Raw genomic sequence first — 23,040 nt, 5'->3', positions numbered from 1 at the left:
AAGTATACAATAATACATGATGAAGTCCAAAAGAGTCCAAAAGCAAAAAGAGCAGCAGAGTTAACCTACAGATTCGGTAGCCAGTCAACAGTTAGCAGTTAAATCTCTATAAATAGCAACGCCGTTTACATTCACAAATCGTCCCCGAGTCGTTTCCCTTCGGTGTTTATAAGATTTTGGCTTTGAGAGGCATAGAGATACTCAGATCTGTATCGCCCCTCTATCCCATTTCTCTATCCCCCAAAGGTATATCGCTCTCCTTCTCCTTCTTCCTCCTCTATCGATTTGACGGTGTGTTGAATCTGCGATGAAATGAGATTTTTCGATCTAGATTTGAAAAAATTTCTAACTCTTTACGCCGGATCTACGATCTGCGATACTGTTATGAATCTATGAATGTTTCTATTGGCGAATCTATGAATGTTTTCGTTTGTGATGTCACAGATCTAGGGATTAGGTTTAGCTCCGATCTGGATCTGTTAGTTTTCGAGTTCGTTGGTACTCTATTATAGCGGATCTTGATGATGAGTATCAGATTTGGATTTTTTTCTGATTGAGCTTGTGTGTGTGTATGTGTATGATTTGAATTTGGCTATTTTTACTATTTTAGTCAAAGTTGATCTGTATTAAGTCTGAGCTATAAATGATTATTCCTAGTTAATAACTGTTAAGCTTTTAAGTTTCATTTTAGTGCTCAACCCATTTTGGGGAATCTATGAGGATTTAGAAGAAGAGAATCTTTTAAGATAAGATGCATTGTTTTGGAATCTCCCTAGCTTTATGTCACCACTTGTGTGTAGAATAAATTAATTATTTTTTATTTTTTTTTTAAAGTTTCTACTTGTGGTATTGTGTATGAGGTTTTGCTGATTCAATCTCTCTTATGTAGTTTTGAGAAAAAAATGGAGACTTTCCTATTCACATCTGAGTCTGTCAACGAAGGCCACCCAGACAAGCTCTGCGACCAGATCTCCGACGCAGTCCTCGACGCCTGCCTCGAGCAAGACCCCGACAGCAAAGTCGCATGCGAGACGTGCACCAAGACCAACATGGTCATGGTCTTCGGCGAGATCACCACCAAAGCCACCGTCGACTACGAAAAGATCGTCCGCGACACTTGCCGCTCCATCGGATTCATCTCTGACGACGTCGGTCTCGACGCCGACAAGTGCAAAGTCCTCGTCAACATCGAGCAGCAGAGCCCCGACATTGCTCAAGGTGTTCACGGTCACTTCACCAAGAGGCCTGAAGATATTGGAGCTGGTGACCAGGGTCACATGTTTGGGTACGCTACTGATGAGACCCCTGAGCTCATGCCTTTGAGTCATGTCCTTGCGACCAAGATCGGTGCTAAGCTTACTGAGGTCAGAAAGAACGGGACTTGCCGTTGGTTAAGACCAGACGGCAAGACCCAAGTCACTGTTGAATACTACAACGACAACGGCGCGATGGTTCCGGTCCGTGTCCACACCGTCCTCATCTCAACCCAGCACGATGAGACCGTGACCAACGACGAGATCGCACGTGACCTCAAGGAGCACGTGATCAAGCCCATCATCCCGGAGAAGTACCTTGACGACAAAACCATCTTCCACCTCAACCCATCAGGCCGGTTCGTGATCGGTGGACCGCACGGTGACGCCGGTTTAACCGGACGTAAGATCATCATCGACACTTACGGAGGGTGGGGAGCTCACGGAGGAGGTGCTTTCTCAGGGAAGGACCCGACCAAGGTCGACAGAAGCGGGGCCTACATCGTGAGGCAAGCCGCCAAGAGCGTTGTCGCTAACGGGATGGCTCGTAGGGCTCTTGTTCAGGTCTCGTACGCCATTGGAGTGCCCGAACCGTTGTCTGTGTTCGTGGACACTTACGGAACAGGGCTGATTCCCGACAAGGAGATACTGAAGATCGTGAAGGAGAGCTTCGATTTCAGACCGGGGATGATGACGATCAACTTGGACTTGAAGAGAGGAGGCAACGGGAGGTTTTTGAAAACGGCGGCGTATGGACATTTCGGAAGGGACGACCCTGACTTCACCTGGGAGGTCGTGAAGCCACTCAAGTGGGACAAACCTCAAGCTTAAGTAATGATTTAATATCATTTTGCTTATGCTTGTTTCTCTATCTTTTTCACTTTTAAAAATCTACCGTGAGCAATAATTAATCCCTCTGTTTCTGTTTTGTTTTTTTTTTTACTGGTTTGTTTACTATTGTTCTATTAATGATGACATTAAAATGTTGTTGAGATCCTGAACATGGAGATGCTTGCATTACTGCTACGTTTGGATTTTAGTTTATGTAGTTTTGTTGTTCTGATTCTACAATAACTAAGATAAGCATTCTACTCTAGTCAATTTGACTAAGTTTAGTTTCACTAATAGTGTGAAACTTCAAGCTAAAAGAGCGAAGAAGCTCAAACATGAGAGGCATCCAATAATAGTTGGTTCTGTCTGCAACCATGATGCTCTGCCTCTAGCTATGTGTGACTGGTACATGTGTTCTTGAGTAACTCTTTTTTTTTTACTAGGAAGAATCTACGACCTCTTAGACTTCTGTTAGATGATCCAACAGTTTTAAACCAATAGGCCAACTCCTCCTTGGTTAGTATCTGCGACTTTGTTCCTTTAGACTCCAAAATTCAAAGATTTGAAGCAAGTTGTAGATTGTCGAATAGTTGTTGGTCTTGAGGAAAGTTTTGTGGACTGATGTTGGCTTTTCTCTACCGGCACTAGAGGGGATTTGATAATTGACATCAATTAGCATATAATAGTATTTGATAATGTGTTAGCAGCTTTGATATCCTATTACCAGATTTGATAAATGTGAACTTCTTTTCTTTGGTTATATCGGTCCATGTTATCATCGCCATTTTTTTTTTAAGAACAATGACGAGTAGTGAGTAAGCAGCGGTTGATTGAACGCATCAACTATTATAGATTCCATCTATCAAAATTTCCAGTTAGATATATAACATTTAAAAACTTAGAAATAGACAACAGATAGTACTATAAAATCTATTTTATTATGTAATGGTTGACTTGTAATAAGTGTAAATCAATTGAAAACAGAGATCTATTTACATGTCACAAATTCGGCACTACACGTATATTCTTGTCACAGATACGGCAATACACGTATTCTCTAGTTAGTACAACACGAAACTACAAGCAATCCTCAACAAACAACGACAGTGCTAACTAAATGATTTGAAAAAACAAAAAGATCATACGTTTGATCCATTCAAAGTAAATGGATACATAGATGTGGATCCCATTTACATTACCCTTTTGCTATAACTTTATGTGATTCTTTATTGTCGGTCCATACGATGATACGAGACGTACGAAAACAGAAATATTGTCTCCAACATGAAATCTATGATCGAAACGAAAAAGTAATAGTCGTGTTTATCTATTTATTCAAAGCTAGAGCAATCAATCACTGGTAAGCTAATTAAAAACACATTTAGGTTGTTAATTGTGATTATAACACTTAATTGTGAATAAAATATTTATTAATTATTATTTTCATGCGCCTGTGTGACTAACACCAATTTTGTATTCAGATTCTATTTTTTCAAGTTAATTTGGGTGATTGATAATTGCTGTAGGTGTTTTCCACAGCTTCATTTATTTTTACAGCACTAAATTCACATCAATCAAGTTTTAATAAAAATTTCAAAATCACAGCTCTTGGAATAACCTACAGTTGTACAAGTGCTCTGTAAAGCTAAAAATCCAAAGCAATTTTTTAAAACTTTCCATAAAATTCTAAAGCCACAAAATCTAAAACCACAACAAAAAATCTACATATTTTTTTCTACATCAAATTTTTTAAAGTTACAGACATTACTAATCGGACACAAAGTTCTAATTTTTCTGAGGGAAAATCATTTTTGTTTAATATCACCCAAATATACTTAATTTTTTAATTCATCATACATTAAGTCATAATCTACTATATATCCTAGAAACTTAACCCATACCTATCAATAATACAGATAACATATTGTGTTTTATCTATAGTCATTGTAAGGGACTAGTGTCATTTAACAACTCTCAACTTGCTTTTTTTTTCATTTGAATGATAAATTGATAGTATGTTTGATTTTTAAAAAAGAGGATAAGACTGGAATTATGAAAATATTATAAATTAAACTAGATCCTTTCTCCGCGCTACGCGCGGATAATATATTTAAATTTGTTACATTTATCATTTTTATTTGTATGCAAATTTTTCTATATTAAATTATATATAACTAATTTTTAAATTTGATTTTTTTTTATATTTTTAGTTTGAAGTAAATATTTCTATTATATGTAACATAATTAACTAAAAAAATATGAAAAATCAAGTCCGAGATTTTAGAGTTATGTAAAAAAAATATAATTATGTATAGAACACAAATTATCTTAGTTTAAAAGATCGGAATCTCATCTCGAATAAATTTACGAAAAGAAAAAGTACTCCAATAACCTACTTAAAATATAAAACCTCCTTTTAAAAAAAAGCGTACTTAATAATATTTTTTTACGTGTAATAGTTGAAAACTGACAATTGAATATCGATCTAGAATATTATTTTAATATATCTAATGTAAAATATTAATTGTAATAAACAAATTTTGAATTTTGTAATATTACATGAATTAGAAGTCTTTAAAATCTAAAATCTATTTTATTAACATACTATATATTTTATTCATTTATTATTTTTACGTTACAAAATATTGCTTTAGTTTTATTTGTATATTATTTTTTTAATAATTTAGATTCTTTTTAAGTAATTTTAAAATTATCAAGAATATAATATATTTAAAATTATTTATTTAAATATATCCAAATATGATGTCTCATTTTTATGTGTGTTTGCGTTGAGCATATTTAATTTGTAATTTGTATATTTAATAACACCTTATTGCGTGTCGTTCTATGGTTTAATAAATATGTTGTCATCTCATTTTTATTACTACTAACATGATTTTTTAGTGATCAGTGATAATGTATTTTTAACGTTATGTATTATATTTTATTGTATATTTTTTAACTCTTCGTGCTGGCACTTTTTTTAGAATCATTTTAATTATATAATAGGTTTCAAGATGTAAATAAACATGTTGTAAATTTAGATTTTTTAGTGTAGCTGAGCACTATAAATTATAGAAATTATATTATGATTTTATTTTACTAAATCTTTCAATCTGTGTATTTTTTTGTTTTATTTTGTATTTTTACAATTTTATTGCATTATTCTTTAAATACAGAGAATTGATATTTCCAATTTTTGTTTCATATACCTTAAAAGTCTTCGGTTGATTTTTGCTTGTTTTCTTTCTCTAATTATAATGTACAGTTCGACCGTTTCTTCTTTTTTTTGGATCAAACTACTAATATCATCAGATAGAAAAGCTTAAACTCTAAGAATTGAGTGAGTATTTGTGCTAGAGAAAACTGATTTAACCAATAATATAGTGAGATATTGTAATATTAGAAGGTATGGAAAGTCTTCTATGTTGTCCTACGCTGGACATAATTAAGTTATTGCCAATTGATTCTATATTTGTGATAACTGGAAATACATCTTTATGTCTTCCTTACATCATCCTTAATTGATTTATGGTTCGACTATTTCTAATATACTGAGAGTAACATAAAATTAGATGTTGATTATCTCCTCCCAATTAAGAATGTACAGAATGAGAGAAATTCAAGATGAGATCAGTTTACAATTTTGTCTTCATATCTATATAGAGTTAGTTTATAGATTACTCTATATGTTTCAAAATGTAATCAATTTTAATTAAAATATGTAATATTTAAAAGTTATTACTTTAGAAATCTGTTATTTAATATATAAATTTAATCAATTACACAGTAATTTACATAATTTAATTGGCTACACAATATCTAATAAATATAAAGTTACATTGAAATATAAAAACAATTTATATAGTGAAAAAAAAATATTTTTAAACCATTATGTTATAAAACAAAGAGAATATTCAAATTATATTGAACATTAGAATAGTAAAAATCAGAAAAGCTGAAATCTCAACGTCGATCATTTACGTTGGCTATGTTATTAACTTTGAAGATAACGTGAATGATCAAGAACAAAAATATTAATTTTAGTTTCAGTCTTTTTTTTAATCAGATTAATTTTAGCTTCAGTCTTTTTTTAATCATTTTACCAAAAGAAAAAAATGATGACTAATAAAAAAAGATACAAACAGAGTACTGCAAAAAGGTGTTGATCACAATAGCAAACATTATAGTCTCAAAAATAGTCAACTTTATATTAAATATTAGTCAAAAATAATAAAATATATAATATTAATAAATTTCATTTTAAATATAATTTAACTTTAAAATAATTTATCATTGTACATGGTGCAGAAAAACACCTAGTATTATTTGAATTTCAAAAACTATATGATGCACTAACTTTTTGTGACAAATCAAATTTAAGGAACTGGGCAAGAGATTGAGAAGAGGGATGTGGAGAGGTACAAAGAGTCTTCACTTGATGAGTTATAATGGAGCATTGAAGTGTCATTGTTGCAGTCGTAGAAGTTATACCGGTGAAGTTGGGTAGACGAACAGATTTGGAGTCGCTGGAGATGTCTGAGGCAAGTTGGCTAAAGAAAAGGAAGCTATAAGTTATACAATGGGCTGGCTATTTTGACGGGTTTGGATGGTTCGAGACCCATCATCTAAACATTCGCGATGACGTGGCAGTTTGATTGGTAGAGAATATTTTATCCTATGTGGCACTCCTAAGAAGCCTCAAAATTAGTAGCTTTTATATAGTAGGATGTTATTGTTTAATAACTATTTTTGTGCTAAAGTTTTTGTGCATGAATTAGGATGTGAGACTTGGTCAACCAACCTTTCTACTTAATCAAGAGACAAAAAGCCGCAACTTTGGAGCTTCCTTTTCCACCCAATGATCTCACCAGTGACAAAGATTAAGATCTCCATAACCATAAGACTCCTTTTTATTATTGATATATATGAGACCCCTTGATACATCTGTTTTATATCGTACCAAAGTACCAAACTCATGGTGAATGTCATCCAAAAGAACAGGCTAATTATTTGAAATATATATTGTTTTTTTGGGAGAACTATCTATTTGTACAAAGCATAAAAAAATACACATTTACATTATCTCTAATGAACTGAGACATAACTCTTTGTATGAATCAGTGCTGCTACATATGTCCAGTTCTTCTTTAAAAAAAAATGAAAAATATAATTGTACAAGAAGGAAAAACAAAGTATGTTTTATATCACAAAGGACCTCCCAAAAGATCAGGTAATGTGATTTTCCCCAAGTTATTAGGATCAAGTTTATCAAACTGATTCACAACTTGGTTAATGTCTTTATCACTGACCTTCCCCATTTCCTTAAGCTTCAACACAATATACTCTGATTTACTGAGACAGACCAATAGGAAAACTTAAAAAGGTCAGGAGATTAATCACTTATACTCAGTCAATGTTGTCTTCAACTCATTGGATAAGACTAAAAAATTAAAAATGTAACAACACTTTGATAGTTAATTGTTGCTTGTAAGGAAAACTCTAAGATGACATATGATTAGTCTGATTAATCTCTTTGACCTACAACATAAACACACTAACTCTAAGTTATTTGCAGCTTAAAGATTAGTTCCTAAGGATTGCATAAACAGCTCAAGATCACTCTTAAGTATAACCTAATCATCCAAGACTAACCAAAAAAAATCAAAACTTTTAAAAAATTCAGACCAAACCAGAGAGACTTCTTGTCGGAGAAAAAACATAAAGTTTGTGTACCTGATGAAACCATGTTGATAAGTATCAGCAGCTAGCAAATCCTCGACAGTAATCTCTCTATTCAACGCGAATTTCACAGCCCTCCGATGCCTACGATCAATCCTCGCCTCCGCCAGATAAATAAAAGCACGCGCCACCGCGAGCGTCGACACTAACAGCCACGCCGCCGCGAAAAGCCGCCCTTCAAGCGTCTTAAACGCCCTGTCACCGTACCCGACCGTGGTGACCGACATAACCGACAAGTATACCGAATCAACTAAATCAAGCCCCTCGACGAAATGCAAAACCAGCGCGCCAACTCCGATACACAAAACGACGACGCACAGCGCTAAAAACACTTTCATCCTTATCCTCATCCTCCCTTTCTCGAAATCGATTATATAGTCTTTAGCAGAGAATCTATGACTGCCTCTCGAGGAGCCCATTTGGATTCCGGTGAGGATCATACTCTCTTGGAGATCAAGAACATAGTTGACGACACCGCTTAATAAAATATCCAAGAAACCGAACCCGAACAAGACGAAGACTACAGCGAAGATCTTGGTCCAGGGAGTCAACGGGGCGATGTCTCCGTAGCCGATCGTGCACATGGTGACGATGCAGAAGTAGAGCGCGTCGACGACGGGGTGGGTCTCGACGCCGGAGTAGTGGTCTCTGTTGAAGGAGTAGATTGAGACGCCTAAGGTTAGGTAGACGACGAGGAGGAAGATGGCTTGTTTGATGATTGATTTGGAGATTGGGGAAGGCTTCTTGGGCTCTGAGGAGGAGGATTTGTTGGGTGTGAGGTCTTTGATGATGACCATGGCTGGTGCCGTGCGGCATCGGTGGAGTGGACGAGGGTTGTTGAAGTAGGAGTCGTCGAGTTCGGATTTTTCGAGGTCCTGGTGGTCTTGTTGTTGGATGTTTTCTTGGAAGAAAGATGTGGTTGAGATTGAGTGAGGGATTGTGACGGCGGCGGAGACGGCGGAGAAGGAGGAGGAGGGGTTTTCCGGGATGGGGTGGAGGGGGTAACGTGATTGAGGACTGATTAAAGGTTGGTTCTCCATTTTCCCAAGAAAGGAGGAATCTCTAAAACAACAAATTAGATTAAAATGTAATGTTTATTTAACTTGAAACAAGAAAAAAAAAGTTTTGAGTTTTGAAAAAATGGACAAGAAGAAGTGTGATTGGTGTTTGGTGGGGCGTGTAATAACTTATAGGCTTTTGTGAGCGTGGGGTCTACTATGCCACGTATGGAAAATGATAATCGATATTCTGGACCACATGCAATTTATATGCTATCTAATGCATACATATGATGATTGATTAATGAAAGTTTATTTTTTCGACAAAATCAGAATATATATTGATATTATAAGTATTTTACAAGATTCAAACACGGTTTAATACAACTATTGATCCGGATGAAAGTTTATTTGTATAATAATTAGTGAAGGTGACTAGTTATCTCTGTTTTCTTTTCCCACTTTTCATTATCAATTATTGATTCCTTGGGTGAATGTACACTTGGCTAGTTAATAGTACTACCCTACCTATCCATTTCAAATTAATATTTTCCCCCCGGCTTTTCACCATATTAAAAATACAAGTGGAACTTATAAATCCACTATTTTCTATAGCTAATATTTTTTTTAATAAAAATTTAATAAAATATTTCACTGTTAACTATTGTTATTTTTTTTGTCAAACACTGTTAATTAATAAAATTAAATATAAAGTTTAGAATGCAATTTTTAAAACATTTTTCTTTTGGTTGCATGAGGAGTATTGAACATGAGACGTCATATAAATCACTATTTTATACAAATCAACATCACATGGTGATCAATGTTATGATATTGGCCATGGGTTTGGCCTTAACACAATTATGTATACGTTGTGACATAGGAGTATTAACACATGAAAAAGTCATAAATCACTATTTTCTACAATTGGATATTTGCCATGGGTTTGGCCTTTACACACTAATGTATACCTTGTGATTTCCTAATTTAGTTTTTCGTGGTGGTTTATTATCATCATCTGGTATTGTCCAATATACCTCAATGAAGGGTTGCTCTGATTCTTCATAATGCCTAATATTCTCCATCCTAATTTGGTGAATGGGTTGGATATATATGGGATCTGGAACAGTTTGGTTTTATGGATAGGCAATGAACCAGAGCAAAACACAACGTGCTAATATAATTTATTTTAAGTTGAAAAATAAAGTCAATGATGTGAATATACTTACTTTACTGATATTGAAGTACTTTACACTAACGAGATATATTTATACATAGATTAGGTCTCATGCCTTAGAATATAGGTCTGATATGCTTAGAATATACTATCATATTTTAACAGTCCAATCGACTTCTCCAAAATGGGTCTAATTAAGGCAGGTGAAAACCCTTCTTGCTTTAAGATTATACTTATGATTCTAATTTTATAAATTTATTTAGCGTATAAACAATAATTTCATAAACTTTAAACCACAACCAACATTTTTTAGAAATTGTTTTCTTTTTTTAATTGTTAACAGATAATAATCTCACGAGTTAACACTGAGGTTATGTGATAAAAAATAGTTTTCCTCATTTTTTCTTTCTTAAATTATAAACCCCACATCAACTTACACACTGGAGTTTGATATACATTGTCATCCAATCTTACCTCCATGTAGGATTATGAGATTCTTCATAATACCTAATATCCTTCATCCTAATTTGGTGATAGGATGGGATACAACATCCGGAAAGGCATTCTTAAGACTTGATTGCCCTGTATGGGATCTGGAAAAGTTAGGTTTATGGAGAGGCAATGAATCAAAGCAAAAGACGTGATAGTATAGTTTATTTTAATTTGAAAAATCAAAGTCAATGGTGTGAATATGCTTGTTGTTTGATATTGAAATAAATTGGACTGTTAAAAATCAAAGTCAATGATGTGAATATGCTTGTTGTATTGATATGAAGTACGGTACAATAGAAAAACATTAGGCATTACATTATCTTAGGAAAACATTAGAAACAGGTGTTAAATGCTTAATTAGCATATTGTACTATCATATTTTAACAGTCCAATTACACTTCTTCAAAATGGATCAAGGGAGGAGAAACCATTCTTGCGTTAAGCTTATAATTGTGAGATTGATATCCTCTAAATTTGCAATACTATCGAGCATCTAAACAATATCATCTCTTTTAAAGATCTTTTTAATTATAATAAACTGTTAACAGATAGTAATCTCACAAATTAACAGTGAGGTTATAACTTATATAATAATAAAATATTTTTCTTCATTGTTTATTTCTTAAGTTATATATCCCACATCAACTTACAGTGGAGTTCGATTTAAGCTTTTCTTGTTCCCTAAGGTATACACAGTATGTCAGTATCAGTCTTTAACCGTTGCGTTACTTGTTTTCACTGCTTTTTTGAAGAGATCCTAAACCGACGTCGTTTAAAGCCACGTCAAGCAATGCGCTGGCGTTATATTTTTAAACCAATCGAATCTCACGGTTATGCCAGCAAGGCAAAGAGCGGTGAGTAGAATGACCAGAATCTGTCAAAATTTACGATACTGCCCCCCACACACACAAGAGACGAAATCGAAAAGGTGAAAATGGAGTCTCGTGAGATTGCAAAGCTAGAAACAAATTCAATGCGAGTCAAAAATTCGTCTTACGAATCTCGCGATTAGGGGTTCTCAATTCTCGATCTCCGCCTGATTATCCGATCAGCCTTTCGCGGCGAGGTTGATATATACTTCTCCGGATCGTCGGTGATATACGAATCGGGACTGGTAAGTAACGAAACGAACTTGTGATTTTGGTTAGAAGGATAGGTTTCGCAATCGTATTGTGGATTCGAGTTTTTGAGCTCAGATTCTCTGCAGATTCGTGATCTGGATACAGTTCAAGGAAACGAACTTGTGATTTTGAATTTTCTCGATTTTTTTTTTGTTTTCTGATCTTGTTGAGCTCGAATTGTTTAGATTCTCTGTAGTTTCTTGATCTGGATTCGATCTGAGTACACTTCTAGGATTGTGATCTTACTTTGTTCGTAAGTAGAGAAACTTTCGCAGTCTTCCTGTGTATTTTGATCTTTTGAGCTCAGATTCTCTGTAGATTCGTGATCTGGATACAGTTCTAGACGTTCAGCTTGTGGATTTTGTTTTCTGATCTTGTTGAGCTCGAATTGTTGAAACTTTCTGCAGATTCTTGATCTGGATTGGATCTCAGCACAGTCCTAGAACCTATTTCGTAAGTAGTGAAACTTGGAATCAGATGGCTAACGTACCACAGAGATCGGTTAACCACCCGGGGACTCTCACTCCTTTAGAACCAGATAGACCTTCACCACAGCCTCTCTCTCATTCTCCTTCGGTAGTACCTTCGCCTACACCTCCTAGGTATCCTCAAGCACCACCAAGCTTCAGGCCTGATCACATGCATTCACCAAACCTGTTGTCGCCTTCGAATGGTATCAGAACCGGGAGCCCTATTCCTCGTATGAGTACTCCCCCTGGGCCTCCGGTCTTTAATACTCCGGTTAAACCAGCCGCTGTGCCTTTCCGCACCTCGCCAGCTACTCCTCAGCCTATGGGGTACTCTTCAGCCACGGCTTCTTCTCTGCCAGTGTCTACGCCTTCTTATTACTCGAACGGGTCTTCTACTGGATCTCAGCGTGATCTTCCTGATGTTGTTAGAATGGAGGAACCTATAGCTGCAGACTCTCCTTACGTTTTGTTTACTGCTAATAAGGTTTACTTCTTTTCCTTTTTAGTTCGTTCATAATCTCCCAGTTTCACTTGCTAAGTTGTGTTTGTTTGTTTTGTTATCTAGGTTTTAAAGCAGAAGAAGCTAGCAAATGTTGCTAGTTTGGGGTTTGGAGCTATAGTTTCTGCGGGGAGGGAGATTAGTCCGGGTCCTCAGATCATCCAACGTGATCCACATCGCTGTCTACACTGTGGAGCGTATTCTAATCCGTATACCTCCATATTAATTGGTTCAGGGCAATGGCAGTGCGTCATCTGCGAGAAAATGAATGGAAGTAAAGGTGAATATGTGGCTATGAGCAAGGATGAATTGCGTAACTATCCAGAACTCTCGTTGCCTCTGGTTGATTATGTTCAGACTGGAAACAGGAGACCTGGGTTTGTTCCTGCCTCTGACTCTCGGACATCTGCACCAGTCGTTCTTGTTATCGACGAGTGTTTAGATGAACCACACCTTCAGCACTTGCAGAGCTCTTTGCATGCATTTGTAGACTCTCTTCCACAAACTACCAGGCTTGGGATTGTAGTGTATGGCCGTACTGTTTCGATATATGATTTCTCTGAAGAATCCGTAGCTTCAGCCGATGTTATCTCTGGTGCTAAATCACCATCTGCAGAATCGATGAAATCGCTGATTTATGGGACCGGTGTATACTTGTCACCAATGCATGCATCACTGAAGGTAGCACATGAGATCTTCTCGTCCTTAAGACCATACACGTTGAATGTTCCTGAAGCGTCTAGGGACAGGTGCCTTGGAACTGCTGTTGAGGCTGCTCTGGCCATAATCCAAGGACCATCCGCAGAAATGTCTCGGGGAGTGGTCAGAAGAGCAGGTGGTAACAGTAGAATCATCGTTTGTGCCGGTGGACCCATAACATATGGTCCAGGATCAGTGCCTCATTCGATGAGTCATCCGAATTATCCTTACATGGAAAAGACAGCTATAAAATGGATGGAGACTTTAGGGCGTGAAGCTCACAGACACAACACGGTCGTGGACATATTGTGCGCTGGGACTTGCCCTCTCAGAGTTCCTGTCCTGCAGCCACTCGCAAAAACCTCAGGTGGTGTGTTGGTTCTTCACGATGATTTTGGTGAAGCCTTTGGCGTGGACTTGCAAAGAGCGGCCACTAGAGCAGCTGGTTCACACGGTCTGCTTGAAGTTCGATGTTCAGATGATATTCGTATAACTCAGGTGATTGGACCTGGCGAAGAGGCACATTCAGAAACTCACGAGACGTTTAAGAGTGATCCAGCTGTTTGTATTCAGATGCTAAGTGTCGAAGAGACACAAAGCTTCTCTATCTCGATGGAGAATAAGAGAGACATCCAAGGCGATCACGTCTTTTTCCAGTTTGCTTTTCATTATTCAGATGTTTATCAAGCAGATGTGTCTCGGGTGATTACGTTCAAGTTGCCAACCGTTGATAGCGTCTCAGCGTATCTTCAGAGTGTTGTAGACGAAGCTGCTGCGGTTCTCATCTCCAAGAGAACTCTTCTAATAGCGAAAACTCAGAAGGACGCAGTCGATATGCGTTCTACAGTAGACGAGAGAATCAAAGACATTGCTTTGAAATTCGGATCACAAGTGCCGAAATCAAAGCTTTATAGCTTCCCCAAGGAACTATCTTCTCTCCCGGAGCTTCTCTTCCATCTTAGGAGAGGTCCTCTGTTAGGAAACATCATTGGTTCTGAAGATGAAAGATCTGTGCTAAGGAACTTGTTTCTGAACGCATCTTTCGATCTGTCTCTGCGAATGGTAGCTCCACGTTGCTTGATGCACCAAGAAGGAGGCACGTTCGAGGAACTACCAGCGTATGATCTCTCGATGCAATCAGATAAAGCTGTTATTCTTGACCATGGCACAGATGTATTTATTTGGTTGGTAAGTTTCTCTTGTCTTCATAAGGTTCATGCAATAATATATATTTGTCAGAAGCGTTTTTGTTAATCTTTGTTGGTTTAGGGAGCGGAACTGTCTGCTGATGAGGTGAAGAGCGCTGCGGTTTTAGCAGCTTGCAGAACGTTGGCTGAAGAGCTAACCGAGTTTCGGTTTCCAGCACCGCGCATTCTCGCATTCAAGGTACTTTCTCATCGTTTCGGTATCTACATAGGAACGAAGCTAATATCTTGTGGTGTGTATAACAGGAAGGAAGTTCACAGGCTAGATACTTTGTTTGCCGGCTTATACCAGCGCATAAAGATCCTCCTTATGAGCAGGTAAGCCATCGAAATCTTGATTGGTTGATTGCTTTGTCTTCCTCTGAATGTGTATATATGTTGCAGGAAGCAAGATTTCCACAGGTGAGAAGGTTGACGGCGGATCAAAGAAGGAAACTAAAAAGTAGTTTTATAGAGTTTGATGAAGAGAGTTTCTGCGAGTGGACGAGGAGTTTGAAAGTAGTGCCTCCTGAGCCCAGGTAGAAAACTTTAAAGAGAGAGAGCTTTCAATATTCTCTTGCTTTTGTCGATCGCTTCTCTTTTGCTATTTTGGGTACTACTACTGTACTGAGTCTTTTGGTTTTAGGGTATCTCTTTTAAACTGTCTCATGTGTTCTTGAATTGAATTATACTTTTGTTATTATAACAACAAAATAAAAGTCTAGTCTAGTGATACATTGGTTAAGGGATACATTCATACTTCCACTGCGTAATCATAGAGATTAAGAAACAAAATATGCGTTGAGAAACATAGTGTTAATGTATTTTGCTAAAGCACCGCCCTTGGATCTCATTTACAGCTTCCTCAATTGCCACTTGCCAGTGCCTAAAAGTGGTAAACAGTAGCAAATCTTTTTTGGGTGGATTAAAATTGGAGTGGCTTAGTTTGTTGTCAATCTCATTTATAATGTATAATATACCACACTGAAAAAGGAACACAACAAATCTAATAAACTCCCTTCTCCTTACAGAAGATTAACAAGTAAAAAAGAATATGTAAGAACAATATTTAAGAGATTCTTAGAAGTATAATATTTAGGAAAAGTCTTTCTCTCTCTGAATTTGCTCTGCATTCCAGAATTTATCCAAGCGTCTTGTTAACTTAATTTTTGGTTTATGTCATAAAAATTGGTTTGTGTAAAAACTCCTTTTGTTTGAAATTTGGTTTGCTAGTCAAAAGTAGTTAGTGGTGCATCAACACTAGATTATAGAGCTAAGAGCTTATGTTTTGGGATATTGCTTCACCACATTGCCAGTTTATTTTCGCAACAAATTGTCAAAAGTATTTTTTGGGTCTATTTATTTTTACTCTTCAAAAATTCATATCGTTAATTAATTAAATTAGGTGTCTAAATAAATTTTACTACGCGTTTGTAAATTATTCTTTGAATCAGCATATTTTCTAGATATCATTATATCAAATCCGCACGTTAGTTTCTTTTTTCACACGTTATTTTTTCCATGTTACCTATGTAAACCAAATACAATACAATAATGGATATCTTATCAAGGTCTGACACTGTTACTATATATACCCTCTTGGCTACTCTCTCATTATTTGTATACCCTCCTTGAGAAACGATCTTAACCCCATGAAGATGACTCGAGGCTCTCAAATTCAAGGTCCCACAAACATTGATCTCACCAACATCCTTCGCCAAAGAATCGAAAAAAACAAACGACCTAGTTTCATAACCGACATGCATGATCTATACGAGAAAGAACCCTGGCTTCTCCAGCACGTAAGGCACGTTAGCTTCGATGACAACTTGTGGTTTTACTTCGTCACGAGGAAACAACATCCAGCGATTAAAAAAATTGACTCGAATAGACCGAGCAGGAAGGTTGCTAAGTCAGGTAGATGGAAGACGACTGGCCTTTTGAATTATATAGAGAATAAAGATGGAGTTAGGGTTGGTTCTTTGAAGACTATAAGCTATAAAGCCAATAGCGAAACGGAGAAAGATGGGGTCACGACCGGTTGGGTGATGCATGAGTTTGTTTTGGATAAACCGGGATTTCAAGAATTGGCTCTCTGTAGAATCCGGTTTCGTAAACGTAAAGACAATGCTCAATATGCTCCAAGACTCACACCTATAGTGATCGGACTTGGACGGGAATTAGATGGTGCAAAGTTGGTAGAGAATAACTCTCAAAACCATATGACCAGCGTTCATCATGGTGTTGCTGCTCCTGTGGAGACTCATGAAGCTCAGGGCATGGAGCAGTGGATTGGGTCTTGTTCTGGTGAGGCTATCTCAAACTTGGCTCTTCAACATCAAAATATTATGGGTCACGACCTAAACTATCCAATATTTTATGGAGGCATGAAGAAGCATCAAGACTTTAGGTCTTATGGTCAGCAGAAAAACCCTATTCTTGGACACATGAAGCAATATGATCAAGGTTCTGGCGATAGGGTTGAGTACCAAAACCAATATTTAGGACAAGAGACAATGGATCCTAACAAGGTTCCAATGATGGAGAATCGAGCTTTGAATGAGAAGCAATGGTGGAATGAGTATTCTGGTCACTTGCCTTCTCAGCATCAACATTTCTCATTGAATGGAAGCAAGGAGCAACATCAAATCATGGGTTCTTGTGGTGGGTTTTTGGGAGAATCTTCAGGTCAGAAGCAACACCATATACGTGGAAGACAAGAAACATATCTCTCACTTATGGAGGTCCAGCAGCAGTGCCATAACTATTTTTGGGGGCAAGAGACGGGTACTTCACACTCGGCTCAAGCCATGGAGGAGAAGCAGCAATGGAGTGAATATTTAGGACAAGAGACGATGGATCCTCAGCAAGGCTTGAATGAAAAGCAACGGTGGAATGAGTATTGGGGTCACTTGCCTTCTCAACATCAATTCTTCTCAATGAATGGAAGCAAGGAGCAACATCAAAGCTTAAGTTCTTGTGGTAAGTTCTTGGGAGAATCTTCAGGTCAGCAGCAACATTGTATACGTGGAAGACAAGCAACATCACTTATGGAGGTTCAGACACAGCCGTGCCATAACTATTTTTGGGGACAAGAGACGGGTACTTCACACTCGGCTCAAGCCATGGAGGAGAAGCAGCAATGTAATGAATATTCGGGTCTATACTCAGTTCAACCCTATGTTCAACGCATGATGGGTCATCAAATATTTGGCTCTTCTGCTCTGAGTATGGCTCAAAATGATCAGTATATGAGACAGAACAATGATCTCTTAGCTGCTCAGCAAAAAAATTTGAGTAACTTGCCTCTTACTCAACAGCAAAACATGATTCCTGGACAAGCCACTCTTAATGTTCCATGCTCGGCTCAGCCATATGATCAGTATAAGGAACAGACCAATGAGCTCCCAAGGGTTCCTATGGAGACTCAACAACCACAGAACAAGGAGCTCCCAACAGTTTCTATGAAGACTCAGCAACAACAACAGAACAATGAGCTCCCAACGGTTTCTTTGAAGACTCAACCACAAGAGGACAATATCGTCAGAAACTCAGCTGGTCAGCTACATCTTGAGGCACAAGACGATGTTCCCTTGATAGATCAAACCATGGACGAACAAGCCACAGATCCTCCTACTGGCAATGAGTTGTTTCAAGATTTTCTTGGAGATGATACTTTTCAAGAGATGGATCCAGAGATGGCTAACTTGCCGGATGACTTTTGTGTTGCCGATTTGGCGCAAGAGTTTGAAAAAATACCTATTCCATATAGCTTGCTTTCCTGAATAATGTAAGAAATTGAGCCAATGTCTGAACTCATTTTATTGATAAACCATTTGTTTCTTAAGCTACTCTCTCATTTGTTTGATGATAAGCCATTTGTTTCTACAGTACTGATCTATGATTCTTTATTAATTAACATATATATATGTATATATATATATATACACTCTATAACTCTTGAACAAGATGAGGCCAAAGTATCATGTTATCTTGGTGACATGTTATCTTCACTTCCATCTTGTTTTTATTGTAGAACACAAAACCTGTTTTGAGATGTAACTTTTGAGCTCCTTAGAGACTTCCGTTAGCTTCAAGTCAAAGTTACTCTTGTACTTTTGCTTTAGGGATGGTGGACGAAGAAGAAGGGCCTGAGAACTTCCCTAATAGATCTTACTGAATGATCTTATTCTAAGAATTTGGCAAGTTAGGTTTGATTTTTATACTAACTTCACTTTTATCCGTTAATCCATTTTGTGGACCTTTTTGGTAAATAGCTATAAAAATCATATTCTAAAAATTTGGCAAGTTAGGTTTCAATTTTTTTTGGTGGAAATTAGACCATAGACATTTCTGGAGTAGACTCTCCAGCTTGTGTACACTATTATACTTCAACCGGATAATGATAGTTTAAACTTTAATCCGGACAATGAAAGTGTCGATAGATGTTAAGCCATATGAGTTTTCAGCATAAAACCAATTGGTGATAATTAGATTAAATATATAGTACTTAGATCCATTCCAATTAAAGATCTAGGATAAACTGATCGAGTCCACACACGTCCATCTTTCCGCCAGTTTCTCTCTCACCAAATGTGGTATATCATTTTTTTTGGAAACACAGCAGAAGAAAATGTACTTCAACTTGGAATGGGAATTTGAGATTACAACTGATAATGTATTTGACCAGTCTAGATTTTTCGTGTCCCCAAAAATCAAACCGCTAGTGGTCGACCAGACCGTGAATATTTAAGATATGTACATATCATTGGTACGACGAAAATATGATCCCACAATCAGTGATCGAGTAGCAACTGAGGTAAGGATGCGACAATGAATAGGCTAGTGCAAGCACCTTATTTAGTAGATGTATATAAGAAAGACATAACTATATTACATATCAACAGCATGTTCTTTTAGCATTAAATATTTAAGTATATACATATCGTTGCTACGAAAATTATAATACAGAAGAAAAAAAGAACAAACAAACAATAGCCAAAATCGAGTCCGGTCAAAAACAAAACCCTTTAAGCTCTCAACCATCTCCATATCATTCATATGTATATGTTTACATATGTAATATACACAAGAAAACTGAAGATGCGATGTAAATATATGTGTGTGTGTGTTCGTAGTAGTAATGATAAGATAAACACATGATAATATAGTACTTGGATACTAATTTAGGTGGTGGAGAAAGTGGTGCAAGACTGTGGAAGCGGTGGCGAATCTCCGTTACTACTCCCTCCACTTTTTGCATCAACTTTATTATTATTATTATCATTAGTATTAGCATTATTATTGTTGTTACCTCCACCTATGATGTTTGAGATCGCCGCCGCAAGCGCCGCCGTGAAATTCGGATCCGTTGCGATCGCAGCTCTAACTGTATCGACCATGTCACGTGGTACTTGTGGGCCCGATAAGTTAGGTAATAATAACTGCTGGTAATTATCATTGATAGACCTAGTTTGATTAGCGTTTGTTAAATACGCTCCGGGACCATACTGGCTCATAAAATGTGGCGGAGGCGGCGGCTGTAACGGTCTAGGCGGGTTGGTGAGGTCTAGAGTTATGGTGGGGAAAGGGGCGGTAGCTGAGAGTGTGGCGATTGTGGAAGTGTATGGGAAGTTCTGGTATAAGGAAGATGATGATGACGACATGGCGGAGGGGGTAGAGAGGGTTTGGTGGAAGTTGCTGGTGTTGGAGCCTGATAAGAGCATGGCGGCTGCGGCGGAGGTGGTTGCGGCCATTGCGGTGGCTGACGGTGGAAGAGGATGGTTATGGTTTCCTTCGTACGTAGTGGTCAAGATGGTCGTATCCTCGGCGCATCTTTGGACCTATAGATGTGAATTCAAGTAAGCATTGTATGTACTCATTTTTATTACATGGTACTTTCGTTTGAAAATAACGCATCATCAAAATTATCATTATTTATGTACAGTTCAAACTTATTTTTGTTAATAAATCAAAACTTTTGTTAGATTAAACATTATTTTATATGGAATATACATTATTTTATATGGTATAACTATATAGTTATGATGTATTACTAACCTGTTTACGGACAGGACATCCAACGGCCATGGTGCAACGATAGTAAGCGCGAGGGCATGGATTCCCCTTGGCCATTTTTTGACCGTATTTTCTCCATTGACATCCATCGTTTACCTATCAAATAATCACATTGAATCATTTTCCCAATAAATCATATGTAACCACAATAAAAGAATAGTACGTAGTAACTTGATAGAAAGTTACCGTGGTGGCATCAGATCTCGCTCGTACGGAAACCCTAGCTTTTCTAAATGGTAATTGGTCATGAGGGTTTTGTTGTTCTTCATGATTAGTGCTCTTGTTTTGGTATAATCTTGGAGCTTTTGGTGAATCTCGGTGATCACGATCATCCACGTCATCCGGAGACCGCCGTTTTAAGGTGGTGGCCGGAATATCATTGTTCATATCCATTGGTTTTCTATCCTCTAGAGCTTGTGAAGAAACAGCTTGAGGTATGTCCTTTTTAAGGTACAAACAAAAATTAGAAAGATTAGTTTCCTAGGAAAATTGAAATAAAAAGACTGATTTTACGTACGGCAGAAAACAAAAAAAATATAGCATAGTGTTGGTATAAATATAAACGCACACATGCATATATACACACATTGGATAACCTACCAAATGTGCAAATTAACACATTAATAAAAATATGAAGAAAATTTAGGCAAAGACTCAAATGATGCATATACAGAATCAAGAATTTTATTTAACAATTTTTTTAGTTTGAAATATCTCAGAAATTACAAACTTTGTTCTCCATTAAATCTTAGTTGTAAGAAACAATTTTGTCCATTATATTAGAGGCGGATTTTGATGAAATTATAAAGACTTCTAGTTATCTCTTAACTAGAGTAGAAAGACTAATTAACCCAAACATATGAAATTGACTACAATTATTAGAAGAAGCATTTATGGTCGTCGTGATCGTGGAAACCGCAATCACTAGTTATGATTTTTTCCTTTCTTGTTTTCTAAGCTTCATTGTTAAAATTTCCTCTAAGGATTTGTTTCTCTTCCTTTTTCTTGTTGTAGTGTTTATCAAACTTATGGGAAAAAATCCATATTTTGTATTGTTTTATGTTTAATTTGAAAAACTTTAGACAAACAATGAAATAAATTTGTCTTGGACGAGTAATTATTTACTTTTTCCTTTTTAATATTTTGCTAAATGAATGGTAAAATTATTTATTCGGTTATGGTTTTTAGAATTTTGACATTTTGGTTGGATATGTGAATATTGAATATAAAATGAACTACATCCATTAGGTGCGCATATTAATCATGTATTCAATATAAAACCCCCGATAATTAAGTCCAGTGCCATCAATCCCGATGCAACATAAGACCAATAAATTATCTCAGTAAATAAATTCTTTAAAAGACAATATATACTGTTTTTTAAATCGAATTATTATTAATGACATGATCATTTTTATGATTTAAGCAATTAAGTACCTCATGTTGTTGAAGACCTTCAACTTGTGTCGGTCTCGCCAACAAAACTCTACTTTGGAGGTCGTTGTATCTCTCACTTATCTCATCTAATAAATGCTTCAACTTGTGATTCTCCTCGTGAAGCCTCTCTAGCTCCAATCTCAGCCTACTAATCTGCAATTTTTTTTTTAATTATAAGATCAACTGTAAAAGCATAAATCAAACAAAAAATTTTGAGCTCACAAGAATCAACCATAATTTATATGGAATTAAAAGGCGAAATGATCAAATAAGTGAGTGTAAAATAATGTTTACTTTCTGATTTCTTTTCAAAATAGTTTGTGCTTGAGTTTAGAATTGAATTATTCTCAATAGATCCAAATGAAATTCTATTGAATGGAAATAAACTATTCAGAAATACTTACTTGGGCTTTGGTTTTGTCATTGCCATCATCATCACTTGATGTTCGAAGACATGAATTCACCGGAGCTAATTCACTCTATATGACGTAAAGTATATGTGATGAACAACGTTCAAAATTATATGTATGTATATTTTGTATGTATAAACCTTACGTTGAAACTGGAAGATCCAACGATCGTAGTTCTCATATGGCCAAGATCGTACGGCTGACTTTTGACGGCGAAGAAATCAACTTCTTTGATGGACGGCTTGTGATGATGTTCCACCGAAGACTCGTTTGGTTGGTGATCCTTTGAGGTGGAATCTCTCTGGAGAAAGTCACCAGAGTGTAAGAACGCAATTTCACGGCCATCTTGAGAGTGTTCTTCCATTTGCAGACAATGGGAGATAGAGGTAGAGAAAAAATAAATAAGAGAGAGTATATATAAAGACAAAAGATATAAGGTTAATTAAGTTGTGTAAAGTCTTAGCTAAAGGTTTCTATTTTCAACGAGGGATCACTCTTTTGTCAAATGTTATAACTTCCACCGATATAATTATTTTTTCTGAAATGACCAAGCAACTATTGGGTTTAATTTTATAGTTGATATTTTATTTTCGGAATTTGCATAATGATTTAGTTTATACTAATCACGTAACATGATATTAAAAAGGTA

General features: G+C 36.5%; 4 protein-coding genes across 4 annotated transcripts; 2 read left to right on the top strand and 2 right to left on the bottom strand.

The window, feature by feature from the left end:
* LOC106430110 (S-adenosylmethionine synthase) lies at positions 1-2,243 on the top strand. The gene is made up of 2 exons (XM_013870885.3): positions 1-246; positions 890-2,243. The coding sequence occupies exon 2, from the start codon at positions 903-905 to the stop codon at positions 2,082-2,084; it is 1,182 nt and encodes a 393-aa protein (XP_013726339.1). The 5' UTR covers positions 1-246; positions 890-902; the 3' UTR covers positions 2,085-2,243.
* Positions 2,244-7,070: 4,827 nt separating this feature from the next.
* Positions 7,071-8,987, bottom strand: LOC106430082 (two-pore potassium channel 5). Its single transcript, XM_013870861.3, has 2 exons — positions 7,821-8,987; positions 7,071-7,439 (listed from the first exon to the last, which is right to left on the bottom strand). Exons 1-2 carry the CDS (start codon positions 8,864-8,866, stop codon positions 7,292-7,294), a joined length of 1,194 nt encoding a protein of 397 aa, XP_013726315.2. The 5' UTR covers positions 8,867-8,987; the 3' UTR covers positions 7,071-7,291.
* Positions 8,988-11,373: 2,386 nt separating this feature from the next.
* Positions 11,374-15,227, top strand: LOC106430118 (protein transport protein SEC23-like). The gene is made up of 6 exons (XM_013870893.3): positions 11,374-11,607; positions 12,022-12,568; positions 12,650-14,470; positions 14,552-14,668; positions 14,734-14,805; positions 14,872-15,227. The coding sequence occupies exons 2-6, from the start codon at positions 12,092-12,094 to the stop codon at positions 15,007-15,009; spliced, it is 2,625 nt and encodes an 874-aa protein (XP_013726347.2). The 5' UTR covers positions 11,374-11,607; positions 12,022-12,091; the 3' UTR covers positions 15,010-15,227.
* A 4,113-nt stretch (positions 15,228-19,340) lies between these two features.
* Positions 19,341-22,833, bottom strand: LOC106430080 (probable WRKY transcription factor 47). Its single transcript, XM_013870860.3, has 6 exons — positions 22,537-22,833; positions 22,386-22,460; positions 21,982-22,134; positions 20,731-20,985; positions 20,527-20,640; positions 19,341-20,309 (listed from the first exon to the last, which is right to left on the bottom strand). Exons 1-6 carry the CDS (start codon positions 22,753-22,755, stop codon positions 19,653-19,655), a joined length of 1,473 nt encoding a protein of 490 aa, XP_013726314.1. The 5' UTR covers positions 22,756-22,833; the 3' UTR covers positions 19,341-19,652.
* Positions 22,834-23,040: the final 207 nt, after the last annotated feature.

Source organism: Brassica napus, chromosome A9 (assembly GCF_020379485.1).
Source record: "Brassica napus cultivar Da-Ae chromosome A9, Da-Ae, whole genome shotgun sequence".
Classification (NCBI taxonomy): domain Eukaryota; kingdom Viridiplantae; phylum Streptophyta; class Magnoliopsida; order Brassicales; family Brassicaceae; genus Brassica; species Brassica napus.
This window is presented reverse-complemented; position numbering and strand designations above follow the sequence as displayed.

Excerpts from the sequence above, each read along its gene's own strand:
- LOC106430118 (XM_013870893.3), top strand. The coding sequence starts at position 12,092 with ATGGCTAACGTACCACAGAGATCGGTTAACCACCCGGGGACTCTCACT. Across the intron at positions 12,569-12,649 it reads TTTTGTTTACTGCTAATAAG|GTTTTAAAGCAGAAGAAGCT; the intron begins GTTTACTTCTTT and ends TTTGTTATCTAG. Across the intron at positions 14,806-14,871 it reads AAGATCCTCCTTATGAGCAG|GAAGCAAGATTTCCACAGGT; the intron begins GTAAGCCATCGA and ends TATATGTTGCAG.
- LOC106430080 (XM_013870860.3), bottom strand. The coding sequence starts at position 22,755 with ATGGAAGAACACTCTCAAGATGGCCGTGAAATTGCGTTCTTACACTCT. Across the intron at positions 22,461-22,536 it reads TTGGATCTTCCAGTTTCAAC|AGTGAATTAGCTCCGGTGAA; the intron begins GTAAGGTTTATA and ends TACGTCATATAG. Across the intron at positions 20,310-20,526 it reads GATGTCCTGTCCGTAAACAG|GTCCAAAGATGCGCCGAGGA; the intron begins GTTAGTAATACA and ends TCACATCTATAG.
- LOC106430082 (XM_013870861.3), bottom strand. The coding sequence starts at position 8,866 with ATGGAGAACCAACCTTTAATCAGTCCTCAATCACGTTACCCCCTCCAC. Across the intron at positions 7,440-7,820 it reads TATCAACATGGTTTCATCAG|TAAATCAGAGTATATTGTGT; the intron begins GTACACAAACTT and ends GGTCTGTCTCAG.
- LOC106430110 (XM_013870885.3), top strand. The coding sequence starts at position 903 with ATGGAGACTTTCCTATTCACATCTGAGTCTGTCAACGAAGGCCACCCA.